The 16,754-nt window shown below is 38.2% G+C and overlaps 1 protein-coding gene across 3 annotated transcripts in view; it reads left to right on the top strand.

Annotated features, from left to right (window-relative positions):
* USP9X (ubiquitin specific peptidase 9 X-linked) overlaps positions 1-16,754 on the top strand; it is a 94,136-nt gene that overhangs the window by 6,877 nt on the left and 70,505 nt on the right. For all 3 annotated transcript variants that reach the window (XM_063126530.1, XM_063126532.1, XM_063126531.1), the window contains exons 2-4: positions 13,335-13,588; positions 15,073-15,218; positions 15,509-15,588. In XM_063126530.1, the coding sequence (XP_062982600.1) occupies positions 13,493-13,588; positions 15,073-15,218; positions 15,509-15,588 (322 nt within the window). In that variant the 5' untranslated portion in view covers positions 13,335-13,492. The remainder of the gene's footprint in view (positions 1-13,334; positions 13,589-15,072; positions 15,219-15,508; positions 15,589-16,754) is intronic.

Consider the following 16,754-nt stretch of genomic DNA (forward strand, 5'->3'; position numbering starts at 1 on the left):
AAGGTAGCAGTATTATAGTTAGGGGATTGTTTGGGTTCTTGAGTGAGGAGAGGGTGCCAGCATGTCATCTGAGGAAATTTCTAGCAATAAAAAAGTAGTAGCGATAGTGTGGATTTTGTAAATATTAGGTAAAAGGAAAGCAGTACTCCCAGGAGAGCAGTGTTGCCTGCAGTGAAATTGACATAAGAGTTTTCCATTTTGGAACTTTACTACCTTGTGTCTTGGTTAATTAACTAACCATTCATAATATTTGTCTATTTTAATGCTGCTGTCTCATAGTTTAATTTATGGAATTATTTAAGACAATAAGTATTCATTGTCTAAAAGGATTTGAAAGTGAGGATTCATCTGCTGACAAAATGCTACAGGATCTTTATTCATTTATTTGAAATATGTATATACTGCCCTTTGTTAACAAATTCCACGGTGGGACTGTATGGTAGTCATTAAAATTGAGGTAAAATTCTACAATAAAATAAGTTAGGTAGTAAAATCAGTAAATGCTTAGTTAAACAGATATTTCTTCAACAGATGCTGAAACACCTGTCATACTGCAGGAGGGAAAGAATTCAAAGGCCAGGTGCAACAACTGAAAAGGCCCTCTTTTCCCTGACTGCCATCAGATCTACATATGTAGATGATGGAACAATCAGAAAGCTCTGATCTGTAGATCTCAGTGAATGGGTACATTGGTATGGGAGAAGGTGCTCCCTCTGGTAACGTGGTCTTAAGTTGTTTAGCGCCTTAAATGTCAATAATACCATCCTGAACTTGGCCTGGTAAGATAAACATGTGAAGGGTTGAGAAAAAAATGGGGATGGGGGAATTCTGTTCCCCTCCCCCCACAGGCCTTCACATCTCTAGGTAGCCAATGCAGTTCTTTCAGTGAAGGTATAACATTCTTATGGGAGGTCACTACTCAGTATCTGCTGAGTTGGCTGCCAGAGACAATCCCATGACTATTGCTCCCTCAAATTAATGTTATAAGTGGATAGTATTCAGCAAAGGTTATAAGAAAATGAACCTTTGTTTTTAGTTTGTAGCGGACTCTGATGTTATATGATTTGCCTTCAATATTTTAGAGTTCTGCATTATATTAGGCTGTTCTTTAACATATTTTTAGAAGCTAAAAGAAAAATGGAATATGGTCACCGTCCTGATGAATTACTGGTACTTATACTAATGGTTGGTATTGATTTGTTTGTCTTCCTATCATGACATGATACCTCTCCCATTTGTATGTGGAAGGGTGAAGGGTGGTTCTCTTCATTGTGTTGCGCTTTGGAGCTTGTAGAAGCTTTTGATTGTCCCAAAGTCCAGTGTTACATAAGACATCTAAGCCCTCTGCATATGCCAAAGGACTTGGGGGAGGAGAGCAAGGCTGTGCTCATCTTCAGAGAAAGCAGAAGCTGTGAGGATCTTCACACTGCTTCTGCCTGTTCCAAAGTTCAGAATGAGAGAACCCCCCCTTTCTCTGCACAAGAGAAGAAGGTCTTATGTCACATGTTTAATGTATTTATTTTAATTTATGTATCCATTACAACCATAATAGTTCTCATAGCAAGTAACAATATTAAAAATCAGATTTATATTGCTATCATAGTAAAGTGTATCCAGGCATTGGAGCAAATACTTTCAGATACTAACAGGATAATATTATTTTGAAGACCTTCTTCTTAGTTCCCAATTCATAGACTTGAGGAAGGGGGATGTATATGCTGATCTGTGGTGTCTTCTCCTTCCCCAGTGGGAAGGGTACTGCTGACTCAAAAGCAGTCGGAGAGACTTGCTTACCACTTCCAGCTGGGGGAGAAGATCATATGTGGCCTGCAGGCTCCTAGTTGGTCATTTTTCCCTTTGAAAAAACAAAGTATATCTGCTAAATTACAACCAATGCAATTTCAGCAGAATCTTGCATAGCTTTACAGTAGAACCATGGACAACTCAGTCTCAAATATAATAAAAGCAGCACACTTAGCCATTATTAAAATTAGTGTAGTTCAGCTCCCAAGTCCAACTGTAAAGCAAGCAAACATCTTAAGAATCATTAACAGCCTGATTTTGTTTTTATATTGTATTTTTAAAAATTGGTATGGCTGCCTTGGATGGATAATTCAAAAAAGTGTCTGGGCCACCATGAATGAAAGACATGGTGTGCAGAATATAAACATAAAAGAGAAGGCAAAGCTTGAGATTTCTTCATTGTTATCTTGGGGGAGTGGGGAGTGTGTCCCAGTACATCACTGTTTAGACACTGAGAGTGGAATCATATTCGAGGAACTGGACTATTGGATTAAATAGCTGCCTGTTATGACTCAGCATGGAAGGGCCTTTTTATATTGTATCTCTCCCCTCGCCCCCCAAGAAACTCAGAGCAGCATTTTAATCTTACAGCAACCCTATGGAGTAGGCTCAGTTGACATAGGGCCATATATTGAGCTTCATGGCAGAGTGATGAAATTGAACTTTGATTTTTCACATTGAAACTCAAGCGTCTAACCACTATACTGCACTTATTATATCTAAGTGTGTTATCCGCATTGTGATAGGCAATTATGAAGGACAGTAAATTAAAACATTTAGTCTTTTGGTCTGGTCTTCCTGTAATAAGCTCTAGTCTCATGTTAATTTGGTAATTGGGAAGAAGGGCAGTCTTGCCTAATGTACTGAAGCCTGTGTTTGTTATTTCTGCTTGATCCAGGTTTCCCTGATCTTCAGCTTGATCCAGGTTTCCCTGATCTTCAGTCTTTAGGTTGTGTTTGTTTTTAATAATCTTAATATTGAACTTGCCTGCTGCAGAAGTAGTTTAAATTGGAAACACATTCTTTTTTTCATTTAACAAGTGTACTAGGGTATTGTTTTTTGTTGAGTATTGTGTTGATTTCTGTATAAGACAGTTATCAAATTATTATATTATTAAATTATCGAATTATTACATTGCGACTTCAGTTAAAACAATGTTAAATTGACAGTAATGCATACAAATATGGTGCAATCCTGCACAGAATTTAGTGCAAAATCATTTGCAAAATTATAATAGATTAACTATTACCTTGGGGATGAGGGGACATACTGCATGTCAGATAGCAAAAAATTATGTTGATGTAAGGCATTTGTATATGGACAAGGAAATGACGTTCTTATATTTGAAGGAGGCATTCTGTTCCACTTCTTAGAAGACATGCTCAGAGTTAATTTGTTACGTATAGTAGTCATCTTGCATATGAAGATACCAATAACTTCGTGAGATTTCACAAGTTCGGTATGTGTATAAACCATGTTTGCATTCATTCAAAGGAAAGTTTTTGTTTATATGCCCATGGAAAACCTCAGAATTCATATATATGCACAATTGTTACTTGTAATAAACCAAATCAACTGGTTAGGAAATATAACATACCATACCAAAATGAAAAGTAAACAAAAGCCAAAAGTTATGGAAGTGCAAGTTTTATTTATTTATTTACTTATTTGGTACTCTGCCTTTCTACCAGAAATAGCACTCAGGGTGGCTCAGAATACAATGGAAAAGAATGTCTAGGTCGGATCAGAAAAGAGTAAACGAATGAATAAAGAGTGAGAGAAGAGTGCGACAAAGATGGTTATTCTGAATATTTTTTTTTCTTTGAGTGCCAGTAATAAGGAAGTTGAAGTTAGAATATGAATACTTACTTTTCAGATTTTTATATTTCTGCCCATTTAGGGTGCATGCATATCCTTCTGTTTCTCTTACATACCCAGATTAAAGGGAAAATGCCCTAAAGCATTTTCTGCCTTTGTGCAGGAGGAGTCAGGTGCCCATGTATACTGAGAGGTTTCCAGAAGAGTCCTGTAAATTCAGTGTGAAGTGCAGTGAGTTTTGAACAGCTCAGAGATTTTGTGAATTGGCACCCCTCAAAGTTTAGTAAGTATCCAATAAATGATAGACAGGAGTTGAAGGGTTGTTTCCATTACATGTATGTATAACCTGCTCTTCTCTGATAGGGGGTAGTTCCAGATGAAGGGGCCCGAGTCCTAACAATCAGAAGGCATTGTGCAGCTCTTCCATCTTTTCTTCCTTAATGGATTTTACATGGTTAAAAAAAAGGCAGGAGTGGTGAGAAAATAAAGGAGGATTGTAAGTGGATGCTGACATTGAGTGGATCCCTGTAAAATTCAATGAACTAGGCCAGGTGATGATATGATAAAAGATTTATTTGGAGGTATCCAAAGTAAATTTTCTGCATCTCAGTAAAATATTCAGTAGCAGTAATTTAAACTGTTCTTCACAAGCTTATCAGTTGGCAGGTCTTTCATGGCTGGGTGGAAGGTAGATTTCCAAACCTCTGCCAGGAAATGGCCAGGAATGCTGGGAGTTGAAGTCCAAAACATCTGGAGACCTATTCTCTGCTCACCCCTGGGTAGGGGTGACTTGCCAGTTATACCACTAAAATCTTTTGACTTCTGAAGAAATGATAGCTCACTTCATAACTTAATGTAATGTCTGCACTAACTACTAGGAATGACGCAAAAGCCATATAACATGTCAGAACACAAGGAAAGGTCTAATTATGGCAATCCCAATTTGACTTCTTGCTGGCAAGGTTTTTACAACTTAATCTTAGCACTGCATTCCTTATGAAAAGATATGTAGTGCTAGTCTTTAGGATTTTAGTTAAGTATATTTCCTTGTTGGCGTGTAAAAAATGTTACAGTTAGAAATGCTAGAAATTCAACCACTTGAACAAATATGCAGGTAAAACTCAGCTTGACAATCAGTGACATACTTGCTGAAGGGATTTTATCTCCCTGGATATAGTGCACTATGTCCTGTAAACTGTTGAAAAGTTCAGTGATGGATAAAAATCAATGTGGTTCGTTAATTTTTAAAAAGTCAGATCTGTTTGGGGTTTTTTAATATAAAAAAATCATCAACAATAACTAAATTTGTGTCATTTAAGAAATGAAATATTTACAATTAATTCTCATCAAAAACTTATACTTGTAAAGATGTGAAACCTACACTTACATTCTAATGAAAATGGAGCTACCAATTAATTCATTTCAGATTTTCATCTCATAAAAATGGATCTATCTAACTTAACTATCACCTCTTGCTTATTGAAAGTTCTGGGCTTTCAGTTGCTTTTTCCCTGATTAAAGTCACATATTGTGGTGGAGCTGGGCCAATGAGTTAAGACAGGGACAATATAGGAAAGGATGGTCAGAGGCAGAGTAGAAAAGAACAGTGGACTGCTCTGGATAAATGCTATTGTGTTGGTGTGTGTGTATGGGGTTTTTTGTTTTGTTTTTAAATGTTTTTATTTATGCTTCTTGCATTCGAGAATACCTAGATGGTGTTTTATAAAGCAACAAATGTCTAGATTTATGCATAGAGTTAATGAATATTACCTACAAATTAGAGTGCTATAATCTAGCTGATCAGAATTTGTCAAGGAGTAAATACATTAAGCAAGCAATTGTCTGCTCGTGCAGTGGTATTTTTTTGCCCCTCCTTTCCATTGCACCCCCTTCACACCTCTGCAAGCCTCTCCTGATAGTCAGCAGACCCCTCAAGAAAGGCCCAGGATGTGATGAGGGAGAAATTGCAACACATATTGGTGCAGGGGCAACTTGCGTTTCAAAAAGTGGTTTTACAAGGGGTATAGGAGGCTGCAGTAGGGAGGAAGGGGTGGGAAAGCTTCAATCTTTACTTGCTTAACATTGAATATATCCCAATTTCTTTATGCTACTGGCTACGTGGATTTACTTGCATTCCCCATTTTTAATTTGAGTAATTTAAAGGTAATTTTTGAGAACTTAATTATTAAATTGGCAATACCCTGTATACGGATTTGAATTTCATAAGATTTTAAGGATAGCAGGAGGGTGTTAGGAATGCTTTAATCCATCCTTCCACAAACCTAGTGCCTTCAAGATGTTTTGGACTACAACTCCCAGAATTCTTGATCATACTGCTTGGGCAGATGGGAGTTGAAGTCCAAAACATCTGGAGGGCAGCAGATCTGGAAAGCTGCTTTTATCATAGGTTGGCTATTTGGCTAGAAAAAAACAGTGGCATTAGTAACATTGTGTCAAAAATATCTCAGATCTTATGCTGAATTATATTGAATAGAAAATGTGGTTAGCAAGATATTTCTTCATTCAGTTTCAGGAGATTTTTTTTCTTTTTTTACTGGGAGATGTATGTCTTTTAAAATACACATATAATCACACAAAAATAATCTTCTGCACAGATATGCTTATTTTCATACTGAGCACTGATCCTTAGAATATTTCAGTGCAGACCAATAAGGGTTCTTTATCTTAAAGATATCAATATATTTACTACAGGACTTTTTATATCGGTGATTACAGACCAGCTTTACTTAAATCAATGGACATTTTGCAATTAATGTCACTATTGAGTGAATTATATCTGTTGAAACTTTTGTCTACACGAGAGAATAACCAGGTACTTTGAAAACTTCATTAGGTTTGGTGCTGTCTACAGAAAGCCTCTTGAAAACGTTATTCAATAGCAGCAGCTAGTGGATGTCAGCTTGTTCTAAGCCAGAACAAGCTTTTTGTTTCTGAAAATTGTTCTCAAGTATTAGAAACATCTTAAACTGTATTGCTTTTGTTATAATGCCTACAATCAATAGAAATGCAAATGAATTATTTTAACATAGGAGAGGAAGTTTATAGTATTAGCCACCTTTGTGGTAGGGAAGAATTGAAAGCACAATAGAGAGTATGGGAGACCCCAATAGAGCTAACCAGTATTTATTGGGAAATGTTATTGCACATTATGAGCTCGAACCTCTTTCTTTGGAGACTAGCTTAGAAAACATTAGAGTCAATATAATGATTTGAATAATTATGCTGTTAATAAAAATCATGTGGAGGGGTCATAGCTCAGTGGTAGAGCACATGCTTCATAAGCAAACGTCTCAGATTCAATCCCTAGCATCTCCAGCTGACATGATTAGGTAGCAAGTGATGGGAAAGTCTCTGACTGAGGGCCTTGCTAGACGGAGGTTTAACCCGGTGCTCGCCCCTGTGCATCCAGATGATGCACAGGGGATCCCGGGGTCAGGCAGGGGTGAAACCTCCCTGGACGCGGGCTAAGTGAAACCCCATTTAGCCCGGTTTTTTCCAAGGTCTTGGGCTCAGCCTGAGACTGCGGGCGTGTAGCCCGTTCCACTGCTGTTCCTGTGGACAGGCCACAGTGCTCCCTGCCTGGGGGACATCATGGCGGCTATCACAGGCTGGGGGAAAACGGCGGTGGCGGGAATTGGCGGCTGGCGACATGGGGGCGCACGATCAGTGGTCTGGCGACATGGGGAGGCAGGAATCGGTGGCCGGCGACATGGGGTGGGTGGGAGGGAATCGGCGGCCAGGGGGGAATGGGAGAATGCGGGGGGGGGGATTCGCAGCCAGGGTGGGGAACTTGGGGGCAGGGGGCCCCGGGAAACCCTTTTCTAAAAAAACAAAAACACCTTACCTTTCCGGTGGTGTGCTTCTGCGCATGCGGCCCCTTTAACAAAAACAAATGGCGGATGCAACGGGGCTATGTGTAGATAGGCGCGACAGCCCGTGCTAATTGTAGCGCAGCCTCGCCATGCCTGAAGCACCAATTTTCAGGTAGGTCTAGCAAGGCCCTTAGACCCTGGAGAGCTGCTAGGTTAGACAAAACTGGACTACATGGGCCAAAGTTTGACTTTGTATAAGGCAATTTCATATGTTCAAATGGGCTAGTAGTGGAAAATACCAAAGGAGAAAACGGCTGGGAGGTGTGGAGAGAAAACCAAGGGAAATCCTAATCTGCTCTGGGGTGCAAATGAGATGGGGAAAGAGAAGTGCATGAGCCTGAGGGATGTTGTGGCTCATTCTCATAGCAGGAAACCATAGTTTTCCATTACATCTAAGCTGGAGCAATGTCTTTTACCTTCACAAAATATGACTTGCATGTGTTTTCGCTTAATTCTGACCATTTACGTGTTTCACATAGTGGCCAGGCAAGTATCCTGAGTTTTAAAGATGTAGCAGTTCCTCATTAACTGGGTTGGATCAAAATACATGCAGCAGAAGATTCTTGCTCACAGAAGGGCCATTTTGTGCCTGTGCTAGTGTATTCAACAACAAATACTAAATTGAAGGGTTCTATTTTACTTACGCAAGAGGTTAAACAAACTCTTGTACAGTAGTATAGAACTGTACCGGTTACAGTGCTATGTGAAGACTTAGTACAAGTGTTTGTGGAGCAATGCAAGCAGCAGTTTTCCTCCCACCTGTATCTTGCTTGGTGTGACAGGGTTCAGATAATACGCTTCAATTTGTTGTAGATTATTTATTTATTACCTTTATATACCGCCCCATAGCCGAAGCTCTATATTTAACCCATGATCAGTTGGGACATCCATGGGCACCAAATTACATTTCCAACCCATTTTTGGGCATTGTCGTGTCATTCAAACCTGGTGACTGTGGGTCATATGAGGGTTAAACGATCCTAAAGCAGACCGTGGGTTATGTGAGGGTTGTTATGTCATGTGAACAGCCCCTGTATTGCCAAGTTAAGACCAGGAACTCCTCAGTTCTGCATATCCTTGCTTGGGTGCATATTGCCCTTCAATTCCTCTTGTGATAGGATAGTTATTTGCTGCTGATACCAGTGATACAAGGCTACAGTGAGATATTTACAGCTGATGAATTCTACTGTATAAGATATAAAAGTTGTTTTAGACCAAAACATGCTATCAGTTGAAAGTTTTCCACATTTGATTTTAAACTAACCACAGTTTCCTGTACTTCGTATGCTTTGGGAATAGTGGTTTATTTAAATTGTGGTTAGTAAGAGCAAGGCTTGTTCTTGCTCAACAATAGTTTAACCAGTTATACTAATGAGCAGAAGTAGGTTAGAATCCACTGATAGATCTGTGGGTGAATGTTACTAAATTGTCAAGAATTTCAGCATCCTAGTAGTTTAACAGTAGCAAGTAAAATTGCAAGTAACAAAATGACTAATTTTATATCAATTATTTCTTCATGATCTCTGTGTATCAAACATTTGGGTTCTGCAGCACGGAGCCTCATTTAAATATGCATATTAATTTATTGCCTTTAAGCAGGTCTTTGTACAGCACTATTGGCCAATTCTAGTTTTGTGATAGTATTCCTGATTTTCAGCAGCTGTAGATTAATATCTGTATATGCGAGTTATGTCATATGTACAGTCACGATTTTGCACCTGTCTCTGGTTGGTGGACCTCTGGGTTCTAGCAAAAATCAAAGTAGATCCCACAGGCATGAACTTTGTTCACCCCCAAGTTTAAACAAACTCTAGTCCCCCATCACAGGGAACTGAGGTTAGTGTAAAAATGAAAGCAGAAGCTTTTGATCTCCTACTGCAAAACAAAAGAGAATGGGGCAACAAGTAAATCCAAGGCTCACCATGGCACATTCATGGAACAGAAAACCATGGTTTTCCTTAACATTTGGCCATTGTTTACACTAAAATACTTTTATTTGTGAACTGTAGTATGACGTGTAACTAATGTCTTATGGGACTGGATGTGAGTTAAAGATTAAGCAAGGTAATGTAACACTGAGCATTCCCTGTCGCCAGCTAGTATGATAACCTAATCTCTTTTCTGTGATTTGAAATAAAAGTTAACTGCTTGCAGACAGAGCAGAGGGAACCAACTCTGTTCCTGTTCTCTAGCAGTAACAGAAGCAGGGATTTGGGTCAGTCTGCCACTGTTTAAGCACCAGAGATTAATCATGAAATAATAAATATAGGCAAATTTCCTTTCCTTATAAGAACATAAGGAGTGCCATGCTGGATCGGACCAAGGGTCCATCTAGTCCAGCACTCTGTTCACACAGGCCATGGCTAGACCAGGCCTATATCCCAGGATTGTCCAAAGGACACACAGGGGATCCCAGGAGCAGGCAGGGACAGCCCCTCCATTTGCCTGGGATAATCCTTACGTCTGGCTAAGGCCACAGTGGCCAACCAGCCATTGGCCCAGGGACCAACAAGGCAGGACATGGTGCAACAACAACACCCCACCCGTGTTCACCGGCAACTGGTGCACACAGGCTTACTGCCTCGAATACTGGAGATGGCACACAACCGTCAGGACTAGTAGCCATTGATACATAAATTCACATCCAGGAATTTATCCAACCCTCTGTTAAAGCAAGGTAATGAAAAGGGTACAACAACAATGGAACCTTAAAAGCCAGGGATTTTCTGGCATCCAAATCATACCAACATGTATTCTGAAAGGTTCGAAAAATCTGGAAAAGAGAACACTGGATTTATTGAACTTATTCTAGTGCAAAACTTGCAAATTCTGCCCATACAAACCCAAGACTATGGTTGTAGAAACAATTTGCATGTGAGAAAAATGCAGTGGCTTGGATCCAAAGTTTCCATGGATAGAAGCCGTTCCTGCAAAAGCTGGATTCAAGGCAATAAAAAGGAAGATAAACAGTGAAGTTGTCAATGTTACTTTTGCTAATTTAAAATTGCTGAGACCTTGTGAAATTTTATAGCAGATGACAATGAAAATTGCTGATTGATATAGTATGTAGTATTTAAAAATTCTATGAAGAAACTCAAATAGTTCAATACTGTTAAGTATTGTAATGAAGCTAAAATATGCAATAGTGAGTTTTTATGTCAGCTGAATAACTGGGATAAAGATTATGAAATCAAATAATCACTTACTTATGAGAGTTTACTTATAATACTAATGTTAACAGTACATAGATTTCCTTTATTCATAGTTGCATAAAATTGTTTGAATCGTTAATACAAATTCCAACCTGGTTTATAATAAGTTTAGCTTTTGGATTGGTTTTACTTCATCAGGGACTGCCACTGGAGGGAGCTAGTAGCTAGGTTACAACAAATCCTTGTACCTAGAATCAACACACCACTACCAAGTTACTTCATTTATGTGCTGTTTCAGCAGCTGTTTCTTACTAATCAGAAAAGACTTTGCTTCTCTGATTAGTATGAAACAGCTGACAAAACAGCATATAAATGATGAAAGAACTTGCTGGTATGTGTTGATTCTAGGTACTAAGATTTGCTCTTTTATTGAGATGTCTATTATATTCAACCTACTAACAGTTTTCCAGAGAAATGTTTTATGATTTCCCTTTAGCTGTTTGAAGGATGTATAGTGTCTGCGTGCTAATAAGGTGATCTTACACATAAAATTACTAGTAGATGTGACTCAAAGGTTTCTGCTAACTAAAACTCCAGAACCTTCTTAATGTATTGTTTTGGAATCACCTGTGTTGCTGACACTAAAATGGGGTATTCTTGCTTCTAATAATTGCTGTAATAGTTGCTCTATTGCTTTCTCATTCTGTCCATGAAAGTTCAGTGTAATTCAAAAGCTTTCCCCATTTTCCTTTGGGTTATCCATTTGCCAAGAATGACTTTCTTAAGGTGTACCTCTTAAAATCTAACTTCTAAGTCAGTTGAAATCTGCAGAGCCTGCTGGGATAAGTTCTGCAATGTTTTCTTTCTGTTGGTAACTGATTTTTTTGTGCTGGTGGTATATTTATAATGTTGTGACATGATGTATTTATTACTAGTGGATGGACCTGGCTTTGCATGGTTGGATAGCCCTTAGTTTTATACAACAAAGCTTTCAAGCAAAGTTATGGAAGTGTCAGAGTTGAACACATTGTGCCCATCACGTCTGAGTGAAGGCATGCCTGCTGGCACAACTAGGCATGGGCTCTGCCGTAGTGCACCCTTATAGCCCTGAATGGGGAGAGTGCCCAGGGCATGGGGAAGGGGAAGCTGTTTAATTCTGTCCCTTGGATTCCTTTCTCCTGGTTTCAAACTATGTCCACTGTCGAGCTGTGTGCTAGTTAGGAAGTCTACCACATAGTGACTGAAGATGAAATTGTACGCTTGTTTCATTTCACATGGCTTTTTATCAAAGACTTTGAGGGCTAAATTCTCCATGGTTGCACATAATTGCACATGGTTTTTTAAAAAAAATCTACTGGTTTTAATTTGTTAATGATTTAATATGTTTTAGCTGTGTGTATTATTGTTTTACATTGTTCTGATTTTATCTGCATATGCCATCCTGAGATCCCAGTGATATAAAGCAGGATACAAATGTTCTAATAAATAAATTTCAAACACAGAGACACATTTTAATTAATTAAATTTAATTAATGCATTTTAAAAATAACTTTTGAGGCACACACCTTTCAGATCCGCTTAGTATTCATGTCACTTTTCAAGTGTCTGTGTTTCATGGACTTGGCTCTCCGGCACAGACAAACACATGCCCTCTTTTATTATTATAGATGCTGTGAACAGTGATGGGAAAAAAATAATTGAATTTTTTAAGGAAAGTTTAAAAAATACATAATGTAGTTTAAATGTTACATTGAAATGAGTTTAAATCTTTACTTTAATTCGATTTATTTGAATATTTGTAAATACTTTAGGACATAACAGTTCGATGCTTAACAGCCCTTCCCTTGTGATGTCTAAATTTTAGGGGAAATGTGGAAGCACTGAAATGGTTAAAACTCTTAACTTGAAAGTTTAGCACACCTGAAGACCTATGCATTTTTTTTTGCATGAGCGAGCAGCCCCCTGTGAATTATTTCAGACACGGAGGGCTGTGGCATATGCTGTAGCCATTTTGAATATTCATGTTGCAACTTGTTGAACCCAGGAACTGTGCCTTATGCGAGATTTAAACAACCCTTGCATAATCCAACCGCAGACCAAACAACCCTCGTATAAACCATGTTCCCTGGGTTCAGACAACACGACAAGGTGCAACTTGAATATTTAAAAACTGACTGGCATGCACCGAAGCTCACTGTGGCTTAAAGAAGCCATGGTGGGCAGTGGCAATCGTGTGAACCGAGTCTATATTTCAGGGGAAATTGTAAATAGTGGTTTGTAGCTGAGGGTTGCCATGTGGTGATGCTGGGACTGGTTGTATGATAATTCCGAAATGATTGTTGTGTGGCTAGAAAACAAGTTGACTGCAACCTTTCTCTCCAGTAATGCTACTGTAAGAATTACAGAAGTGTTTTCTTCAAGCCTGAAGGCAACTTGCTATGCTGAGAGATGAGAAAAGTCAAAGCATCACAAGAATTGTCCTTTATGGCGTAAGTTCATAGTTTAACCTCTAGAGGGGTGCTAAGTTGCTTAGGCTATGTGTGATTCTGTGATGGATTTATGAATGTGGAAGGAAGGGAAATTCTATAGACAGGATTGTTTTCATTTGCATTTTCAAGTCCACATTTAGGTTTAATACAAAATATCCTATTTTATATGTCTCTTTCAGGTTATGCAATGGTCTCTGCAAGATGGCTTGTTCTTGAGTTGGAGCTTTTTAAAACAGACATATGCTGGTACTTCAACTTTATTAAGCGGACTATAAGTTTTTCTCTTTCAACAACTACATAAGCAGACAAAATTGCAAAAATCTGCCCTGTTTCGAGTATGACAGCCACGACCCGTGGCTCTCCAGTAGGAGGGAATGACAGCCAGGGCCAGGCTCCTGATGGACAGTCCCAGCCTCCTCTCCAGCAGAATCAGGTATGGTGTATTCATACTGGTGCCAGGAGGGAACTGCAGATGGTGCAATTTGTATTCTATAGTAGTACTTTAAGTAGGCTTACTAGAGTAGAAGTACAGTTGACAGTGGCTGTGTTCAGATGTCACCTTAAGCCATGATAGGTTAATAAGCTACTCACAGTAGCATATTTTGCAAATAAGTTACTGTTATCCCCCACACGATCAGACAAATAAGCTACTTATTGCAGAGAGAGAAATAAGAGTGTTTATTGCACAGAGATCACATAAAATTGTTTTTACTTGATGCCTCTTCTAATTATACTACTTGCACGGTTTTTGCTGTGCACAATAAGAATGAGAGTAAGTTTGGGGCTCTTGGACTTTTGCTAAATGAAAAAATGCATTAGTGCTTGCTGATCTAGTCTCTCTTCCTTTTCTGATGATTTCTCTGTTTTTCCACTCTAAATTTTATTCTGTTCCTTTATTTTTAGCACTTATTTTTAGCATGGAGTAACATTATGCCCCTGTCCTAAGAAAAATAGATTTGCGGATGTGCATCGAAGACAGCTTGCTACTAAAGCTAATGTAGCAATTAAAGTTGTTGTTTTCATCATCTGGTGAATGTGTTGCCTCCAAACTGTGGGAAGATTATCAAAATGCTACAGACTGAAGTTCTGCTCTTTTTTAAACACACACACACACACACAATTGTCTGAAGAACTCAGAACTATAAGAAATACAGAAACCGTTAAAATAATGTGTTAAAATAATATAAATCTTGTCAGGAAACATTGAAGCAACAAGTTAAGTTTTCTTTCCCTCACTTTGGAGCATGTTCACAATGCAAAATGCTTTCCCAAGTGTCAGAGTGCTTGTGATTGATTCCTGAGCTTTATAAAAGATTTCCACTCTGCTGTATAGCATTTGTGCTATCCCATGTGTTAAATTACGGTGAGGCCTTGAGCTGTCCACAGATTTTAGTAGTAAGAGTTCAGACCTAGAAGTAGGGGGACCATGTTAAATCTGATTACTATTTTGGAGTTCGCTTGAATTTTTTAGAGAAGTGGCATTAAATTTGGTATCCTGCAAGGAAGTGGAAGTTTAAGAATGCTGCTTATACTTTAAGTTGAAATTTAAAGATACAAACCTAGAACAAATGTGATAAAATGAGAGAAGTATGAAATTTCTTGTGTTGCATTGGGGTTGGGTAGGAAGAGGTAAGTGCATCTTTGAAAAGGGGCATGGGGAGGAAGAAGTAGATCTATCCTTGGAGGTTGTTAGAAAGAAACATCAAAACTTGGCTAGGCTTGTACCATGACACTTTCATTAAGAGAACTGGGTAAATGAAAAGAAACCAGAATTGGAGATCTTTATGTGCAAAAATAGGATTTATTAGTGTGAAACACTATTTAGTTTGGTTTAAGCGAACATAATGTAACTATCTTAATAGTTAAGAAAGTGACTGGATTTGAGTGGTTCACTTAACTACATAATTTTTAACTCAGACTTCCTCACCTGATTCTTCAAATGAGAATTCCCCAGCAACCCCCCCTGATGAACAGGGCCAAGGTGATGCTCCACCACAACTTGAAGATGAAGAGCCTGCATTTCCACACACTGACCTGGCCAAATTGGATGACATGATCAACAGGTAATTTCCTTAAAATGCCTTGTGCATGTTTTCTAATTATAACATGTTCGAAATATAAGCTGTTCAGTTAATGTTTGCTGGCATTCTAGATGCCTTTTTGTAGGATTTTAAAAATCAAAATATGAAATGGTTAGCACACAAAGCATTGTAAAGAAATAAGAATGGCAGATTTTTCTTAGGCAGTATCCTAATTTGTGGCTCAAACTTTTCCATCTTTTTCAGATGAAAAATAGGGGAAACTTGGATTTCATGTACAATTTAAAAAACTATGTTCTATTTTTTCCCCTTAGACCTCGTTGGGTTGTTCCTGTATTGCCTAAAGGGGAGTTAGAAGTTCTTCTAGAAGCTGCTATTGAGCTTAGCAAAAAAAGTAAGTTGAAAAATGAAACTTGTGCTCAAGGTTGAATGTGACTTGTTGTTGAATTGTGGATTGTTAACAGCTTTAGGAAGCATGAGCAGTGGTCAAGAATGTTTGTTTATTTATTTATTTATTACATTTATATACCGCCCCACAGCCAAAGCTCTCTGGGTGGTTCACAACTCTGGGCGGTTTGGGGCATTGTAGTCCAAAAATCTGTTTGGGAAGGCTGACTTAGGAACATAAAGTAGCTTTTATGTTCTAAAGTTATATTATGTGCAACTTGGTTTGCTCATAAAATTATCATTATATTTTAAAATGTTTAAAAGTAGACTCAGTAAATTTATAATTATTGTCTGAATAAACTATACTTTTAAATGTAATATGCCAAACATAATTTTATGAGCAAACCTAGTTATATATAAATTAGATTCCTAAAATATGTTATGTCTGATCTGATGGAACTTCAGCAAGTAGTCCCAGAAACAACTGAATGTCCAAGAAGCAGGAAGAACTGGAGTCAGAGGATACTGGTGTACAGCATCTGTTCCTGTTTATAAGGGAGTTTAGGAAAATTCCTAAACCTATTCCTGTTTGTGGGGTGTTGCTTAGGGAAATGTGATCTGAAAGAAAATAAAAGATTTTATTTAGCTTAGAAAGACTCTGCTTAGGAATGGTAAGCAACCATATTTAATTTAAGAACCTTTAAGCAATCTCAACCTGTTTTTTGAAGAATGACATTTTATTCACTTTTGTAAATAATTTGTTAATGAACATCTTATTGTTCTTTTCAAAGATTGTCTGTAGTGGTGGTGTTCAATTCCTTGCCTATGTCATAGGAATCAGGCTACGTGGCAGCAGTTAAAACATTTCTGTAGCTGAAGTAGCATCCCCTCGTGGCGAGGTCTAATTGAGTGCTTTATTAAAAACTGTGGTAGTGAGTTCTATAGATCCAAGCCTCAACATTAATTAAAAAGAATGCTGTTCTGCTGCATCTGGTGATGGGCTGGATAAACTACAGCATCTAATCAGAACAAGCCAAGAAATACAGAAACACAGGAATCTGTAGAGCAAAACTCAAACTGTCAGGCATGCACATTTTCTTCCATATTATGATATGGTGACTCTTACTCATGTGTTGGGAATCTGAATATGACTTAATTATCCCTAAATGTCTA

The sequence above is a fragment of the Elgaria multicarinata genome, chromosome 5 (genome assembly GCF_023053635.1).
Source record: "Elgaria multicarinata webbii isolate HBS135686 ecotype San Diego chromosome 5, rElgMul1.1.pri, whole genome shotgun sequence".
Taxonomy (NCBI): domain Eukaryota; kingdom Metazoa; phylum Chordata; class Lepidosauria; order Squamata; family Anguidae; genus Elgaria; species Elgaria multicarinata.